Source organism: Nelumbo nucifera, chromosome 3 (assembly GCF_055504915.1).
Source record: "Nelumbo nucifera cultivar China Antique chromosome 3, China Antique-T2T, whole genome shotgun sequence".
Taxonomy (NCBI): Eukaryota; Viridiplantae; Streptophyta; class Magnoliopsida; order Proteales; family Nelumbonaceae; genus Nelumbo; species Nelumbo nucifera.
Genome location: NC_142651.1, coordinates 93,078,557 through 93,098,383, shown reverse-complemented (window position 1 = coordinate 93,098,383; position 19,827 = coordinate 93,078,557). Strand labels below are relative to the sequence as shown.

General features: G+C 33.6%; 1 protein-coding gene across 1 annotated transcript; it reads left to right on the top strand.

Annotated features, from left to right (window-relative positions):
* Positions 1–2,130: 2,130 nt before the first annotated feature.
* LOC104590732 (putative LRR receptor-like serine/threonine-protein kinase At1g07650) lies at positions 2,131–19,487 on the top strand. The gene is made up of 24 exons (XM_088900413.1): positions 2,131–2,251; positions 8,029–8,182; positions 8,810–8,881; positions 8,974–9,042; positions 9,126–9,197; positions 9,284–9,355; positions 9,513–9,584; positions 9,695–9,766; positions 9,861–9,932; positions 10,047–10,121; positions 10,241–10,312; positions 11,870–11,941; positions 12,072–12,137; positions 12,320–12,385; positions 12,493–12,528; positions 12,690–12,733; positions 13,688–14,088; positions 14,163–14,361; positions 17,077–17,220; positions 17,732–17,850; positions 17,972–18,182; positions 18,290–18,527; positions 18,829–18,979; positions 19,095–19,487. Exons 1-24 carry the CDS (start codon positions 2,131–2,133, stop codon positions 19,485–19,487), a joined length of 3,063 nt encoding a protein of 1,020 aa, XP_088756539.1.
* Positions 19,488–19,827: the final 340 nt, after the last annotated feature.

Sequence of the window (19,827 nt, the reverse complement as noted above, 5' to 3'; positions counted from 1 at the left end):
ATCGGATCGGATCCAACATATACAGTGTGATGTTGGATTTGAATTCGATCCTATCCATTTGCACCCCTACCCACAATCCTTCAATTCTTGAGCTCCATGAGAAAGATCAACCCTCAACAACTTCGAAGTCCAAAAACTCGATGCAACAAAATTTCCACACTCTCATAAGCAAAGATTTGTTCTAAGGGTTATTAAATGAACTCACTAACTAACCAAGCGTTTCAATCCATGCTCTCATAGCCATAGTCACAGAACCCCTTTGCTACATGATACTGAACTCTGAACGACATCCAACTTTGACGAATAGACACCAACCACTCCTATCACCTCGACAGAATGCAAAGATCGCCAAACCTTCCTCTTCTAACTACAGTCGTGGTGTCCCAATCAATGGTGTTCCCATTATAGCCAACATGAGGAAAAAGATCCCCTTCCTAATAGGATTCGTCTCCTTTTACATCCTTCTCGTTATAGTTTTTGGATCCTCCCTATAAAGGGGGACAAAATATGACATCAGGAAGGAAGATGATCATTATCGTTATCATCACTAGAGACCTCCCAAAACTCCTTAGAGACCAAAAGCACACTCACAAACTCGACCTACAACCTTAACCTAAGTCCTACCTCATCTTCATCATTTAAGGAGACCGCTTCATATAGCCTCACCACCATACTTACATATGGAATATGTTTAAATGTTAAATGAACACACACATACACATGTGTATGTATGTATGTACGTATGTATGTTTAACTATATGTATTATATATGTTGATAAATATATTATTAATAATTCAATTTACGATTTGGTTTGATTTCTAAAATTCAATAAACTACACCAAACCGGAAAATAATGGTTTGAAAAATTCTCAAACTATTAATTTTAGTCTAGTTTAGTGAGGTTTGGATTGTATAATGAACACCTCTAATTAGAAGAGACATCGTGTGAGCAACACAGCTAAGGAGGGATTTGAGTCGAGTATAACCGAATATTGGCTATTCAAGCCTAACTCACCTAAAAAATGTTAGGCTCGAGCTTGAGCTTGAGTTCAATGATTTGAGCTGAAATTTAGATCAGCTCAAAAGCTCATAAGTTCGAGCTTGACTGTGAGCCAAGCTTTCTATAAAAATAAAAATTATACATATAAAATTATTTCTTTATTTTGCATAAAAAGAATTAAGAATTATAAAAATGATTTATTATCATACACTGAAAAAAAATAAAAATATTATATATAATCCTATTATACATATAATAAAAATTATATATATATTTATATATGTATGTATTATGCTCACAACCTCATGAGCTTCATTGGACTCGATCTCGACTCAATTAACAAATAAGCCTATGTATTAGGCTCAAACTCGGCTCGAAACTCAATTTAAACTAAGCTGAATTGAGCTTTTCATGATCAATGGTACAATATTAAGTCATGAAAAACTCGATTTGCTTCCACCCCTAATCTCACTACTAGGTCATCGGTGGTCTCTCATAAATCATGATGCAGAGTTTAATTTCTCTCCGATAACGCAGATGTGACTTCTGAAAAAACCTCCAATCAGGCAAAACTGACTTTTTAAGATTTAACTTATTCTATTTTCGCATGATTGGCAATCAATTCAATAAAATAAAGAGTCTAGCGTTGCTTGTAATTAGAAACAGGCAAACAGCGCACTGGTTTCTTTTGAGTTTTTTTCTTTTTTTTTTTTTTGATACGTAGGTTTGTTGAGGGGTTGTTGCCTCCGTTTGATATCGGCTTAGCGTTGACCAAGTCTGCCTAATTGACCACTCATGGCTCCAGTTTGGATCTACCGACTACAATATATTGCTGACCTCATTCATCCAGCCGTACATTAAGAATATCAGCGATGTAAAATATAACGATGTTCCAAATGTGCAATGTGTTGAGGTAAGCAAAATCCGAACTCCTATTGAATTCTCTCGTTTTTTAATCATCTTTTGAGCTATTTTCTCTCTCTGCCCTCCTCAGCCCTTTGATTATTCATACGTTGCCGCGTTGTTTCTGAAACTTAAGACCCAACTCAATTGGTTGCCTGATCAACCGTCCTTATATTCACTACTTCTCCTTAACGAGTTGGAGATTGAAAGAGTACTGAGAGGGAAGATGGCTTCGGTAACCAATCTTGCGAACCCACATAAGTTGTTGGCTGCTCTTCTCATTGTTACTGTGTTGCATTGCTTCGTAGAGTTGAGATCCGAAACCCAACGCTTACCGGATGAAGAAGGTAAAGCTGCTCCCCCGGCCCCCCTTTCTGCTAGAATCTTTTGTTTTAGAATGAAAAACTTGTTTGATCGATTTGAAGTTTGAATGATTTTTGTTTTCTTGGATTGGCTGAAGTTGATAGCAGTGTAAGGGACTGTTTAATCGGTAATAAAAAATAAATATTTTGTTTTGAAAAAGTAATATTTTACGGAGGTAACATTTGGTGGTGTATTTTAATTGGATTAGTAGAGAGGAGAGAAACTTGCAACCGTCTACTCAAACCTTTCATTCTAATTACACCTAACATAAAATTTTGTAAAACAATTAATAATGAGAAAAAACCTCACTAAAATCCTATTCCAAAGCTTTCAGTCGAAACAGTAATGGCAAATTGTTAGTTAACGGCAGGTTGCAAATGACCGGAATTGCCACAGCTTCTTCATCTTCTCTTCTTGATTTTATTAATTAATTTTCTTTTTTATTTTTAATGATAAAGAGAAAATTTTATGACTTGACCCCTCAAAGATACATTTATAATAATTTAAAATAAATAATGAATTGTACTAATAAATTCTTCGTCAAAATCAAAATCCCTAAAGTTATTTAATTAACAGATTTTTTTGAAAAATAAATTTACTTAATAAAAGAATTCAAAATATAAAATATTATAGGAGAGGTGAAAGCCCGCTTTACCCAAGCCCAGGTACATATATACTTGTAACAGATTCACTATCCGGCCCATTCTTACTTGGTTTGTTCGTGCAAAGAAAATTAATAATAATCAATACATGCAAGGGAACATTTAGTCGGTTAAGTGATTAAGCTGACCGATCTGTTTTAGTGTTTATTGGTCGCTTTCGATTAACTCATGAATTATCAACCCTACAGTGTCAATTCAGTTGCATAATTCTTTTTCGTGTTAAGATTGTGTTTGATATCATTAGGCTGTGTTTTTTTACTTTTTCTTTCAAACCAAACACCGCCTTATTGCTAAAGCATTTTGGATAATTAATCGATAAATTGCCGAAATGATTTTCACATAAATGTCGATGATCAACCCAATATGTGAATTTTTCTTATTGGAGTGACTCATACATAACGTGTCAGACTGTCAGCATATATTTTTCATCAATTTTTATTAATTAATTGCCTCAAAACATCATATGAAAACAACAATAATACCAAACACACCTCTCAAATCGTTGCGTAATGCAAACAAGGGTTCCTGCATCAGCAACAGAAATAATATCACTTACCCGGGCCAAATTTCCTCCTCTCAGAATCCGACTAGGAATAACATGGGTTGAAGAACTACTTGGGCCTTTTTTATGTAGATGGCCCAAATTTTATAAGTTCCTGTTTAGAAGACGAGCTTCAATATTACCAGTTTCTAATGACAAGGCCATAAATTTGGCCACGTCAAACTAGGGCTGTAATCAGATCTGATTCAGATCCAAGACTCCAATTACACTGGCATCCAGTCCGGTTATGTACCAAACCTTTTGGATCCAAATATGATATATTGGATTCAGATCAGATTTGAATTTTATATATGTTCATCTTATCATATAATGACACAAAAAAGTTTTAAAAAACTAATTATTTTAACTTATATAATAAATGTCTATGAATATAAAATATCATAAACTTTATATAAAATATCACATCTCTAATCATAAACTTTATATAAATGCATCTGATATCAATCTATACAGGGGCAAGCTAGGGGCGGAACTAGGGGTAAGGGTGTCAATGGACCGGTTTTGGATTGGACCCTGTCCAGTCCAAAATCAATTTGGATGGATTGGACGGATCAACAAGACATATTAGATTGGGCCAATGCAGTCCAAAATATTTATTAGATTGGATTGGACCTGGTCTGTCTATAATAAATTTATATTGAATTGAGTTAGATTAAGCCAATATCTGATCCAATGATATAAGATAAGAATATAAGCGTCAATAGACCGGGTTTGAGTTGAAACCAATCTAAATCAAAACAAATTTGAATAGATTGGATGGTCTAGACATTGAATTGGACCGGTCCAAAATATTCATTGGATTAGATTAAGCTTAGTAAATAGACTCACATTGGACTGAATCGGATTGGACCAAGTCCAATCCAAATGACACCCGTAGCTAGCCCTATGGTTTGACAAAAATGTTAGTATGTGCTGTGGACATTGGGGAAAAGGTGGCTGGTTTTGGTCCCCTTTGTGGGTTTGATGAAATAGTTACAAGTCTATACTTATAACCTGTATTATTATTACGTACTTATTTGCAAAATAAAAGATAAAAGAAGAAAGAAAATAACTGAACCAAGATTCAATTAAAGAATCTAATACCCACTACCTAGAACCAGCACTTGGAATCAGTTTGAACACTGCCTAGAAGAAAACCCCGAAATTGTGGAACCAGAGATTTGCACAGGTAACAACTCTGAAGAACCAGATTTTTTATTTTATTTTTTTGTTCTTATTCACTGTCCAAAATTGTCTTGGAAGATTGAGCATTGCCCAACAACCAATAGTGGTTAGAAGAATCAGATTCCAAGACTGTAGAATACTTGAATTGAATGAATTTGGTTGTTCGTTTATTTGAACAGTTGAAGTTGAACTTTTGATTTATTAAAGAGTTTGACTATGATGCTAGAAAGACATGAATGGGGGACCTATATAATGAAGAAAAGTCCCAAATGGGACCTTCACATAAGCACATACCATGACCTGCCTAGTGTATGCAAGCACTTGCACAACTTCGATCACTTGCACCTCTTACCCATTGCCTAGACCATTTGCTTGGGCCTTCCCAAAGCCCAGCCCACCCTGCTTGCACTCGGCTACCTTCCTTGTGCCCTTTACCGAACCACCCACCTGGCCAACTCCCTGCCCAATTCACCTGCCTTGGCCTAGCCACCCTTTGGTAATTAACAAGTCAAAAATCATGGATATCCAATTTTTTTTTTTTTTTAAAAAAAAGGGGAAATATCTAGATCATTAAAAACAATAGAAAACGCGCAATAAATAATGTATTTTACTTAATCAAGTAGTCAATAACAATAAAAACACTCAATGAAAAACGGAAAGCCACTTAACATTTTGGTGAGTGCATAAAACAATTTTATTATTTTCAAGAAATCATCTTGAAATCAACAAATCAAAAAATATAAAGAAAATAAATATATAAACATAATAAAAAGTTAGAATTTAATTAGAAAATTCAAATTACAACTATTGAACTAATTTAATAAGCAACAAAACCACAAAATTTTGAATTACAAGCTAAGAAGGTGTTGAAAGCACAAGAAAAAATCTTGTATATTAGCTTTAGAATTTTAGTATTTAGAATTGTGTATTAAATTTTATTTTAATTATTAGCTTTTCTATATCTATTCTATCTATAACCATTAATAAAAATGAGCATGCTTCTTCTGACTTCTAATCTTCAACACTTTCTTCATAAGCTTTCTATGCTTCCAATAAGATAACTAAGGCTCGAGCATTCGGAAATGGTTCAGCATCTTATGTACCGGAAACAATGTAGTCATGCCACCAAAACCAACCATAGGTTGTCAAAATGATCTTTTACTCTATTCATCTCATTGGACATCTCAGGACACTGTAGAACCTGAAAAATTAGTCAATTCGTTCTACTTCATGTAAGCTTATGCAATGATCTTTTATACTGCACAATAAATAAATAAAAAAATGTATTTACTATTGTTGGATTCTAACACTTTTCAACCTTTCATTTTGAACTTATAAAGATGATGAACTTTTAAATAATAACAATAAAAAATGGAGAGCTATCATCTTAACTATATTGTGCTATTATATTTGGAACTAACTCTAAATTTGAGAACCTATAGAACTATGTGGTATTGACCCTAGCTATATATCTTATAATTGACATCAGTTATTGATTTGCCATTATCTAAGATAGTCTTTATATTCATGCTATCGTGTCTTGTCTTGAGAGAAAATGTAGATCAAATCAAAAGTTGAATTACAATAACGAACAATCTATTATCTTGCAATGGTAAGGGCTCCGCCTCGATTCCTTCTATGTCATTGGAATTACATATGAATTAGAGTTATCAATAAATGTAATTAATAAAGATTTCTCTGTACATATATATACTTAAATGACTTGATGTCTCTCATGCAGCTCAAAGTTGATGTTTTTATTTTACTTTCGTGCTTATGGCTCAGTTTAGAAAGAATACAAATACAAATATGTACACTACAAATACATACAAAAATACAATGTTTTGTACTCTACATACTTGTATTTGAACTCCTTTCATAGGCTCCGTTTGGAATGATTACAAATACAAATACGTACATTACAAAATATATACAAAACAATACAAAATATAAGGGTTTGCACTCTACACATTTGTATTTGTACTCCTTCCAAACTGAGCCTATAGTGTAAATGCATTACAAATTCTTTGTTTAAGTCCAACTGGTTGTTTAAGCACATCCATTTTTAATAGGGAGATAAAGCGTAACTAATTATTAATAAAGAACAAAGGTAACTTATTATCAACTTTATCATTATAAAACAGGGTATGTTTCTTTGTGTCTTCACCAGATCATAAATCTTATTAATGAACTCTCCAAAATTTTATTTATGTCTTAAAACATTTTTTTGAAAGGTAAACCAACAAACTATATTATATAAAATTCCAGAAAATTAACAAATGTCTCAAAACATTTGTAGTGCCTTTATTCCCCTTCAAGATTGTATTATAGTGTGGTAACAAATGTCTCAGGTAAACCAACTGGTTCACTTGATTCAATCCTCTTGTTTGAATTAATTTCTATATTCACTAACATAAATGTTCTATGTCAAACTTGTACAATGTTCAATTTTGAAAACTTTGCTTCCATATACTTTGAAATGCTGAATTTAGACATTATATCTTTGCCTTGACTTTACTATTTTTTCATATTTAAAAATGGCCAACAGACCCTGACCTTTTTTTTTCAATTCTATCCCTTATTTAATTTGTTATTTCAATCAATAAGATTGAGAATCTAACATTTGATACACATATTATGGACTTAGATTGCATGAAATTAGACAAATGTAGCATAAACTCCCACTAGTTTACTGTAAAAGAACCCATCGATCCCCAAAAGGCCAAAACATCCTCATTCTGCCTTATTAAATCCGCTGCGAGTTCGGCTCCGCCCATTCTAACAGACTTTACAGTCTTGCATTGGGTTTGGGAATATCTCCGAACTGTGCTTTATTTCATGGGGAGATATTCCCGATGCTAGGTTGTATGAGAGCGGGATCTGTTAATCGGATGCAACATTCCTACGGCCAAATCCGGAATAATCACCTTATTAGTAGAATCGGGTATTTGAGTTTTTTGGACCACTAGTTATCTCATTTCTGCATGATCAAGAAGGAACAAAATTCAAATTCATATCTTCCCTACCATCTACACAAAATTGGATAGCAGTTTTATACAGGGAGATCTTTAGCTGCATGTCCATTTTACAGCAACCAAACGGAACCTTAGACGCAACACGCACGTGGTGGAGTACTGACCACCCTTTTCACTGTCGTGCCAGACTGCCAGTAGTCGAGTCCCTTCTCCGTTGGTTTCCTTTCGCCGGAGGTCCTATGGTTCTTCCATTTTCGCTTTCTGGAGCTTCCTTATTAAATTATATATTCGATCGCCAGTCCTCACTAATTTTCACTTTTGGTTGTTAACAACTTAAAATTATCAGAAAAACACATCCGTGTTTTGATCTACTTATTATTAATTTCTATTTGATGCAGTGAAAGCACTGAAACTGATAGCGGCGAAGTTGAATAAGAAAAACTGGGACTTCAGCGTGGATCCCTGCAGCGGCAAATGGAACACAAGTAACGAGAAGGAAACCATGAACGCCGTCACCTGTTACTGCAACACCACCTGCCACGTTATCGCCATGTACGGCTCCCATCTCATTCTGTCTCTCATGGCATTCTGTCCAGATTATTAGTTAGCTACAAACAAACAAAGGCGTGTATAACGGCCGGGTTACAGAATTCGGTTCCGGCCGATCGATTTCATCTTCACACCAACCTCACAGAGTCACAGCACTTGCAATCGTGCATTAGAAACATCTTCCATAAATAAAAACACATATCAAATACGGAAGATATTCCCCACTTTCGAGAGGTGAGTGTGTGGTATGAAATCCGAAGTCAAGATTTCATCTTCCACTTTCGAGTGCTGCAACATACCGGCCGGTCTGGATATATATATCCCATCTACAAGAATCCTATTCACATCTACGAGTAGGGTTGTATGCGGATTGGTTCGGTTCGATTTTACATATACTTGTCAAACAAACTGAAACTGTCGAATTGACCATTATGCAAATCCAAACTGAGTTTTAGGTTCTGAGGTGCTTCTGGTTCTCGGTGGGTTTTAGGTTTTGAGGTGCTCCTTCTCAGTGAGCCCGGTTTTTATAGCTCTACCTTTATTGTGTGTGCTTGGCTCTGTTACGTTGTATGTGTGCGTGAAGGAATAGAGCTGTAGAAAGTCTAAATCAAAACCACTTATGGAGTGTAGATACATCAAATCTGAAGGTCTACAAGGAGTTCTCCCGCCGGAGTTGGCCCAGCTTCCCTACCTCCAAATAATGTAAGAGCTTCATCAGATGTCGCTTCGTTTTTTTTTTTAAAACATCTACTTATAGCGAACGTAACTGCAAACCTATTAATTTGTACGTACAGTGATCTCAGCCGCAACTACCTAAGCGGTACAATACCTCCAGAATGGGGTGCAATGAAATTGACGAACATGTAAGTAGAAAGTAGTCCATTTTTAGCCCCATCTGAAGCTGCTATTTTTCTGGTCCGAAATCCCTTAGAATTGTTATATGCAGTTCTTTGATGGCGAACCGTTTGACGGGTCCAATCCCGAAGGAATTTGGAAACATCACCACTCTTGTTGACCTGTAAGTTCTGGATTTTTGCTCTTTGGACTTCAATTTTTTGAATTCTTTAAAAGTATTAATCCATTAAAGTTGAAATTAATTTTCAGGACCCTCGAAGTCAATAATCTCTCTGGAAATATTCCTAATGAGCTTGGAAAACTGATCAACCTACGGAAACTGTAAGGCCTTTTTGATAATGTCTTCTGTATTGGGTTTTAAACTTCTATGATTTTCTCCCATTTCTGTATGTGTAAAGGATTTTACCATATCAAAAGGCTTTTAATTATTTGACTCTCTCTCTCTCTCTCTCTATATATATATACATGTGTTTTAAAGGGTACTTTCCTCAAATAATTTCACGGGGCCGTTTCCGGAGAGCCTCTCTAAGCTGGTCAGCTTGATGGACTTGTAAGTTTCTGTGGAATGGGGTTTCTCTGTTATGTTGTTTAAATCTGTAATTTCTTTTCTGGTGGTTATTATTCTTGTTTTTATTATTAACAAAGCCTCTGTCAATGCAGTCGGATAAGCGATAACAAGTTTACTGGAAGGATACCCAGTCTTATACAGAATTGGAAAAACCTTACAAGACTGTGAGAAATATTGATTTTGAATTTCGAGTGCCTTTCAGAAATAGAAATCTAGAGGGTTCTTAATGTCTGGCTTATTGTTTCACTTTAATGACAGAAATATGCAGGCAAGTGGTTTTGAAGGGCCTATTCCATCGGAGATTTCTCTTTTGGAAAAATTAACTGACCTGTGAGTAAAAAGCTAAGGCTTTTCTTTCATTCATACTCGATCTTATGGTAGTAGTTTTCTAGTAATTGAAACAATTATCCTGTGGTTCACTCATGGTGGAACTTTCATATACAGAAGGATCAGTGATATAAATGGACCAGAAGCACCTTTTCCATTATTGAGTAACATGAAAGGCAACATGACATATTTGTGAGTTATTGATTTGAATGGTCATACGTATTCATACATCTCTCATAATTTATAGAAGGCTTTATGTATTATATTTGGTGATTTGAATTGACATTAATCCGGCCGGTTCCTTACTGTAGGGTGTTAAGAAGTTGCAACATCACTGGAAGTTTACCTGAGTATCTTGGTGAAATGAAAGGGATTAATACCCTGTATCTCTCTCTCTCTCTCTCTCTCTCTCTCTCTCTCTCAGTGGCCACAACCACTCAATCTCTCAGTTGCATTTAAGGCTGGTGTGGAACAAATTGATTGATCCCACAGCTAGTAAAAAGGTTATAAAAATCAGATAATCCGATCTCATTATTAAGAAAAGTTAAATGGAAAATAAAACCATATATGGGAGCAACAGTTAGAAATTTGGAATAGCACAATGGACATAAAAATAGATTGGGGAGTCAAGTGATGAGCATTTCTTAGGGAAGTAAAACCATTGGTAATTTAGGCACTTTGTAAATGGGTAATAAATAAAAAGATAAAAAGATTAGAACCAAGGAGCATAAAATAAGGATGGCAATGGATTGTGTTCCCTATGTCCTGATCTCAACATGCCTGAATTATTTACTATTTCTAGGGATTCAATTTTGGCCAGGTTAGCCCGAATCTATCCCAAAATAGTCGGGTTGGGTTGGGCCAGGTTGTTGAATACCAGATTAAGGTTAGGATTGAAACGTATATGAACCCAATTTAACTTTTGGTTGGATTAGGGCTGTGGTCTTGACCAACCTGATCCATTCCAAACCTGATTTAACTTCATATTTGTATGTATAAATATTATGTAAATATATATATTTATATGACATATATTAATGAATGTAAGTATTTTATATGTCAAAATTTTACATTTAAATTCAAATGTTTTCTAAAACATGATAACAATGTTATTTTACCCTTAATATATTGCTAAAATTGAATTAACCCGAATCCTTGAGTCTAGGAAATGATAACATTTGGGAAAAGAAGTCGAGAAGTCGCACCATCCCGATCCAAATTTGGGTCAAGGGTTCAGCAGCTTGGATCTGGTTAGGGTTGACCTCAACCCAACTACACACCCCTACTTATTACAATAAATTATGTCCACAAATTTTTTGGTAATTTACAAACACCCTCTATATTATTCTCTTGAACTTTCACTTTGGAACAAATACACCCAAGCTGTTGAATCAAATTATAGAATGAATTGAGTTACCAAAACACCCACCTGAGCTTTTTCTTAATTTTCTTTTTCTTTTCCTTTTCTTTTAAACCCTAATTGACCCAAAAATACCCCTATTTTCTCCACATTAAACCAGCTTAAATAACAAGAATCATTTCATTGGCATAGAAAAATAAGTTTCTTAAAGTTCTTGTTAAATTTCACTGACATGAATGTCTACAATATAAAAATTATCTACTCTTATCAATAAACCAAGAAAAACCAAATGAAACCTTAAACTTCTATCTATCAAAATGAAGCCTCTACCATTTTATCTATATATTGAATCCAGCCAGAAATTTTCAAGGATTTAATAGAGAAACTGAGAGGACTTCGTCTCAAATGATGAAGTTCAGGAGGTATTTGTGGCTGACTCCATGAAAACGGGGTCTTAATAATTTACCCTATATATATATTTATCACCAGTATAAAATAAATGCATAATAAATATTAAACATACATGATGCATGGTACAAAGAATCTCCTTCATAATACTCAAATTCATCCTTCTTTGCAGAGACCTCAGCTTTAATAAGTTGACTGGGCAAATTCCGGAGAGCTTTAAAAGCTTAATAAATGTAAATTATCTGTAAGTAATTTCTCATTTCATGAGTCCAGCTTTCTTAATTCTTACAGAAGATTCTTAGATGCCACTCATGATGCAAGGTGGTGCAATAAACTGCAAACCACATAATCTCATTAATTTGGCTTATGTTTAGATTTCTAACTGGAAACTTGCTAAATGGTCATGTTCCTTCCTGGATGCTGGATAAAGGAAAAAACATGTAAGTTTCTCTTTCCAATTTCTTAATAGTAATAGTATCATATATACTTGATGCCCGTAAAAAAATAAATAAAATAAAATATCAGTCTTATAAAACTAAAGGCTATTAATAACTTACATAACACCATCTTTTTTAATCTTTCTCTCATGAAAATAATTGTTCTTTTCCACTTTGAAATGCAGAGATCTCTCTTTCAATAATTTTACATTGGATAGTCAAGGGGAAAGTAGTTATTGCCAACCGGATAAGTAAGAACACTTAGCTTCTATGTTATTTTGACGTTCTCTTACTGGAATTTCCAACTTTATGTGCTTAATTTGTTGCTAAGGTTTAGCTTTTTATACTGCTTCCTCAGGAATTTGTTTCGGAGCTATTTTTTGGGGAAAAACTCGTAAGTTTGAGCTTTTCTTTACTAGAGAATTAAATCATGGGTTTTAGAAAAACTGAAGAAATACCTGTGGATTGTCTTCATCGTGTAGCTTTTTATTAGCTAAAAAGAGTTCATGTAGAATATCATGACACTGAGTTATTTTTAACCTCATAATGATATAGAAGCGCAACTGTTCTATGCCACCAGGAACTTCCCTGTAAACGAGGTAAGTATACGCTATTGAAATTAGAATATATATTGATGCTTGTTTTTATTGGATCACAAATTTGTTATTTGATTTTAGTAAGCCCGTTCCCCCCAAAACCACCACCTTCTATAATAATAGCCTAATTTGCATCATCCATAATTAGGGTTGTGTTGGGTATCTTTATTGTTTCTACGAAAAATGCTTTGGATTGATCAATACAAATTGGCATACAACTATTTTTTGAGGATTTTTATAGTTGAAACAACATACCCTAAAAATGCAAGTATCGGAGGTTGTTTATAGAAATGTTAAATTGACGTTTCTTGTTCCAAGAGTTGAATTCTAATCATTCTAATTAATACCTCACTAGCTTTCATATGTAAGTGAATGACACACATATCTCTTACTAGTTTGTATAATCAACCCAAAACGTTTTAGGTAGAAAGAGCAATGGTACCAAACACAACCTAGATGTGTGTAAAGGATGAATTTGGCTACAATGACAAGTTAGCTATATATTCATGTAAGAATTAGCCAAAGTAAAATTTTAAAATTAATATGATGTTCTAAATGTTCTCATATCATAAGAAATGAAAAATACTTAATAATATTAATAAACCTCTCATAAATATTCGAAATGAAATTCATAAAGTTCAGGTGGTTCAAATCATTCATATACTACTTCATTTTAGGATACCTATCAAGTAGGGAACATTTACAATTTGACCCATTGTGCATGTTTAATTGGTAAATAATAAATCGTGCTTAGGACACAAATTTATTTTTAAGGGTAGCTAGATTGGCTTAAAAGAATGCTCCTATAGTCACAATCTTGAACTGCAACTAATCCATGCCCATGTGGGGAGATCTGAAGTGCAGTAAAATACAAAGCTAGATGTGGTTTTAATTTTGTGTTAACCTTGATTTTGGTTATATCCTATGATTACTAAAGTGTTGTTGCTTTTGTTCTAGATGGATACCAACTCCATATAAATTGTGGTGGAGGAGAAGAAACCATAGGGCATATTACATATGCAGCTGAAGTTCCAAATAAAGATGGTCCTTCAATTTCTTATCCAATGACTTCGTCAAGTAAAGATGTATGGGCACTTAGCAACACTGGTTACTTCATAGATGGTACTGAAAACATTAAAAATACCTTTACAGCAACAGATACATATAGCCTCTTAAACAACTCACAAGACTCTCTTCTGTACAAGTCAGCTCGTATTTCTCCGATCTCTCTCACATATTATGGTTATTGTATGAAGAATGGAAGTTACAAAGTCAAACTCCACTTCGCAGAAATCATGTTTACCAATGAAAGAAATTACAGCAGCCTTGTTAGGCGTGTATTTGATGTTTATATTCAGGTAGATGTTAATTAATCATTCAGTATAGAGATATATCATATATGGTAGGTCTGACTGTAATTATTTTACTACAGGGACAATTGGTACTGGAAGATTTCAATATAGCAGATAAAGCAGGTGGAGCAGGCAAGCCAATCATAGAAACCCTTGACCAGGTTAATGTAACAGATGGAACTTTGGAAATTCACTTCTATTGGGCTGGAAAAGGGACAACTTCAATTCCTTACAGAGGAGTTTATGGTCCCTTGGTATCAGCTATCTCCGTGGAGCCTAGTAAGTTGAATGCTTTTCCATGGCTTCCTCTTTTAATAGTGGTTTGCCTGAGTACTTTGATCTAGAGAGGAGATAGGAGACACATTCTATGCACTAAAAGTATGCTACAATTACTGACTGCTTTGACTTAAATGGTACCTATTCATCATCTTTATTTTTTTAATATCTTGTAGGCAATTTCTATAATCTACAATTCAAGGCCAACTCAAACAATAAACTAAATTAATTGTCGTCAGGAAAATGCTAACATAACAAGGGCTTGGCCATCACAAAGCTAATAAAACAATGCATGCCAGGTTTCTCCTTTTTTGCATTTTTCTTATTTTCTTTTGCTTTAAAAATATTAAAAATAATCATTGCCAATTTTAATTAGACAATCATATCATGTCACCAATAAAGATGTACACTATTATCAATATATTATACTATTAAAGAGAGAGAGAGAAAGAGGGAGAGTGGAACAGAATAAAGAACAAAAACAAAAAAACCCAACCCTAATATTAATAAAATATAAAATATTATTAAAATATAATTCACTTTCCCTTAACAAATCCCATTTATTAGTATTAATTATTAAATACAATAATATATACAATAAAATATTAATAACTAAAATAATAATAATAATATATTAATAAAATTTTGATAATAAAAAATATTAAAAATAAGAAAATAAACCATCTGCATTCCATTTAAAAATTAATTAAAATAATCAAATTAATAATGGCCCAATTATAAATGTCATAAGACTCCTACTTAAGGATGATCATTAATAACTTATTTTGACCCAACTAGACCTATATGGATGATATTTTCCTCATCCTCGTCAGGTACCTGGCTCCCCCAACTTTTGATGGGGTTGAGGATGCTTGGCAGGGACAAGAGGATTTACAAATAAAATAATTTTTTATTTATTTAAAAAAAGAGGGCACGAACAAGGGTTGATAGTGATACTGACCAAAGACAAGGAAGAGGATGGGGAGTGAATTCCCTGTCCCACCCAACTCTGATTATAGGGATTCTTATACCCAATAGGGGTCGAGGTTGGGGATAGGGAGGATTTGTTTCAAAGTCGGGGTTGAAAACAAAGAGTATGGTCCCTACCTCGAACCTACCCCATTGCCATTCCTATAGACCTACCCAATTGTAAACGAATTAGATTCATATTGGATCTGATTACATCTGCATCTACATTAGCATTCGATTATGAAATCTCTAGATTCGCATTTGCATCCAATTATTATGTAAGATTTTGGATCAAATTTGGATTTTGTATATAACCATCTTATTGTATTTAAGTTGACAAAAAATTTTAAAAAGTTTTAGGAAACTAATTATTTTTAAAGTATATATGTATAATAAATGTATATAAAAATAAAATATCAAATTTATCACTTACAAACTTTATATAATTATACATAATATCTATATGTATACCTAATTATACTACATGTATACATAAAATAATAATTTTTTATTGAACTAGGGTTTTAGTTGGATCGGATGGGGTTAAATCCGCATCTAATCTGATTAATAATCAAATGCAAGTTCTAACATCCAAATTTAGGATAATTAAATAATTTAGAGTCGAATCGGGTATTAGACTTTTAGAGTCCATTGATAGACCTAATGGACAGAGCCCAAGCTAAGAAACCCAAAACCCCTAGAAATTAACATAGGGAAACTTGTCCATATCTTGATCCTTGACAAATATTATTACACTTGGGGTGTGGGCTGGGTTACCAAGCAACCTTAAAAATTGCTAATACACTATAAAAATCTGGCTTGAGGTATTTTATATATTTATTTTTGTCCATTAGGCTACACAATGGAGGTATCCCATCCATCATAGCTCCTTTGGCCTCAACATTAATGGTTTTCATCTTGAAATAGTTAAATATCTAAAATTAATGCATACATGGGTTGTACTTAGTTTGGTTCAGTCAAATTATGAATGATACATTGCTCTTAGTGGTGTAACTTAGGGAGTTGGATCAAGTTGAGGATCAACCAAAACTCAACCTGAAGTCTTAAACCTCAAGCTTAGGCATAGGCTTGGATTAATTTAATTATGACTACAACCTAATTTCATATATTTTACTAATATTTATGTATTTTAAATATTTAAGTAATATTTATAAAACAAATTGTAACATTTAACATTAATAAAGTAAAATAAATAAAATAAAGCACTAGCATACCAAATTACTAAATTATTTTTATAACAAATCACTAAAATAAAGATTTATTATTTTAAACAAATATAGATTCCTTTGTTATAATAGTTATCAGTTTCTATTGTCTCACTTTCTCTTGACAAATCTCGTGCATCGCATAAGTGCCCACTAATAATTCATAAAAGGAGAAGTAATTCCCATCTGCATTTATTTGTACAAAAGCCAAATCAGTTTGGGTTTTATCCTTTCAAGTCTCCATAACAATCAAGACAGCAATAAAGTGAAAATTAAAGAAATGAACACTGGTTATGAAGGGAAGGTGATCTGTATTGATAGACATGATGACTGCTTGCCTATGGTTTGGATTTTTATTTCAAGTTAGCCAATAATTATGGTTCTTCTGACAATTGATTTATCAATTCCTATCAACACAACATTTATCAATATCATGCAACTTTCAAAAATTTGGTGATACTTATGAAACATTCATCTCTCAACAATCCGGTATGCATGAATCTGATATTGTTTATTCTTGCAGACTTCCCAATCCCTTCAGAAGGTGAAAAGGTATCGGCAAGTGTTGTTGCTGGAATTGTGATTTCAGTGTTAGCCTTTATCTTCTTGGTTTTGGGTATCCTTTGGTGGACAGGCTATCTAGGATGCAAAAACACAATAGACAAAGGTATGATTTAACCAATAATGAAATCGTAGCAAAATGGATTGAAAAGGTAATTAGTACTTTATTAGAAAAAAAAAACAATTAAGAAAAAAGTAACAAATGCTATTGTCATAAAACAATTAATAATGATTGTAGCAGCCTAACAGGAACTATTCAACTTTAGCTTTTGATATCCTACTGAAATTTCCTTTATCCATTTTAAATATTGCTTTTGTGCTTTTCAGAAATCTAATTGATTATATGTTGTAAATCCAATTTCTCCTTCAATAAAATATTATAATTTGTATACTACATATAAGACTTAATAACAATTTCAAAATTCAAAAATGCAAGGTCATTACGACTTAATTACTTTCTATTTACATTCTTCTTTTCTTTCATGCCTCCGGTGACATAATCTTGGATATCATGATTATGGATAATGCAATTTAATAGGGTCCTTTTGTTTTCCTTGGTAATAGCACCTTTTTTGTATTTGAGACACATCTCACATATAGTTTTGCTTTCTTAACAGATCTGAGAGGCTTGGATCTACAAACCGGATCCTTTACACTAAGGCAAATTAAAGCTGCAACAAACAATTTTCATGTGGCAAATAAGATTGGAGAGGGTGGTTTTGGGTCAGTTTATAAGGTATTCTACATAAGATGATATTGTCATAATCTATTACTCTCAATTTCATAAAAATCTACATGTCTCCTGTAAATGTTATGTAGAAGGAACTATACATTATTAGTTTATTATTCAAATGTAGGGACTCTTATCAGATGGGACTATAATAGCAGTAAAGCAACTTTCTTCCAAATCAAAGCAAGGGAATCGTGAATTTGTCAATGAGATAGGCATGATTTCTGCACTGCAACACCCTCATCTTGTAAAGCTTTACGGATGTTGTATTGAAGGAAATCAATTATTGCTGGTATATGAATACATGGAAAATAATAGTCTTGCTCGTGCCTTGTTTGGTAAGTTCGGCATTGTTTGCTTGACTTCATTCTTCTATTTCTTCTTCTTCTTCTTCATGGCACATACAGTAGATAACTCTGAATTTTGTAAATTTGATGATGTGAAGGCCCAGAAGAATACCAACTGAAACTCGATTGGCCAACTAGGTATAAGATCTGTGTTGGGATTGCAAGAGGTTTGACTTATCTTCATGAAGAGTCAAGATTGAAGATTGTTCATAGGGACATCAAAGCTACTAATGTACTTCTTGATAAGGATCTTAACCCAAAGATATCTGATTTTGGCTTGGCCAAGCTTGATGATGAGGAGAACACTCACATAAGCACTCGAGTTGCTGGAACTTTGTGAGTTATAACACTACACATTTTGTCTTCATCATTTATAGTTGTGAGTTCTTTTCATTATGTCTTAGTGAGAAAGGCAAGAAAAAAGGAAATGGAATCTTCCATCTTTGGGGCCCAAAAGGGTCTCTAAAGTTCTACATTTAAGTCTATAAATAGGTTAAAGTTGATCGATCCTAAACCCATTGTTTAGCCCTTCAAAAATATATCAAAAAAAGAGAAGTAATAACTGCTATAACTTCATGGGTTTATCTCACATTCTCACGTATAGATAATATGTTATTTGATAATCTTCACTTTATAGTGGATACATGGCACCGGAGTATGCAATGAGGGGCTACTTGACAGACAAAGCAGATGTTTACAGTTTCGGAGTTGTTGCCTTGGAAATTGTTAGTGGGAGGTCGAACACTAGTTTCAGGCCAAAGGGGGAACGTATTTATCTTCTTGATTGGGTAATTCAGACTTTCTTAATTGATAAAAAATATTTATCCTTCATTATACAAGTTTTTAATCAGATTAGTTACAGGCTTATGCTTTCTTGTTGTTTTTTCTTCAAATATTTGCTAGGCCCTTATTCTGAAAGAGAAGGGAAATTTGATGGATCTAGTGGATCCATGGTTGGGACTAGATTTCAGTAAGGAAGAGGTTATGGCCATGATTAATGTGGCTCTCTTGTGCACCAATGCATGTTCTCAATTGAGGCCACCCATGTCTGTTGTGGTGAGGATGCTTGAAGGCCGAGTCCCTGTTCAGGAGTTTGTCTCAGACCCAAGTCTCTTCAATGATGAAGAGAAGTACAAGGATTTGATGAATTATTTTCAACAGAACCAAGATTGTAGCATCAATGAGAGCCAGACCCAAAGAATGTTGAATGATGCACCTTGGACTGGGCCTTCAACTTCTGCCCATGACCTCTACCCAATCAATCTGGACTCTGAATATTTGAATCATAGAGCATAGAGTTGTAAGTTATCTCCATTACTTTACTATGTTTTCTCATATCTTTTTGATGATCATATATAGACTTCTAAGTTTCCATTATAAGAGATACAAGTTTTGCAATTTTATTGCAAGCGAGTGTACACTTAGAAAATAATGTGTGAATTATCCTACATTCAGATGTTACAACTTGCATCCAAATAATAATTAGATTTGGTGCAGATTTAAGCAATAAATGAAATAATAGAAAGTTTGCATCCAATTATAGAAAGTTTATAACTAATAAATGAAATATTCTATTTATTACTATATCCAAAAAACAATTGAGCCATGCCATATGTATTGCTTTTGCTTCAAAATC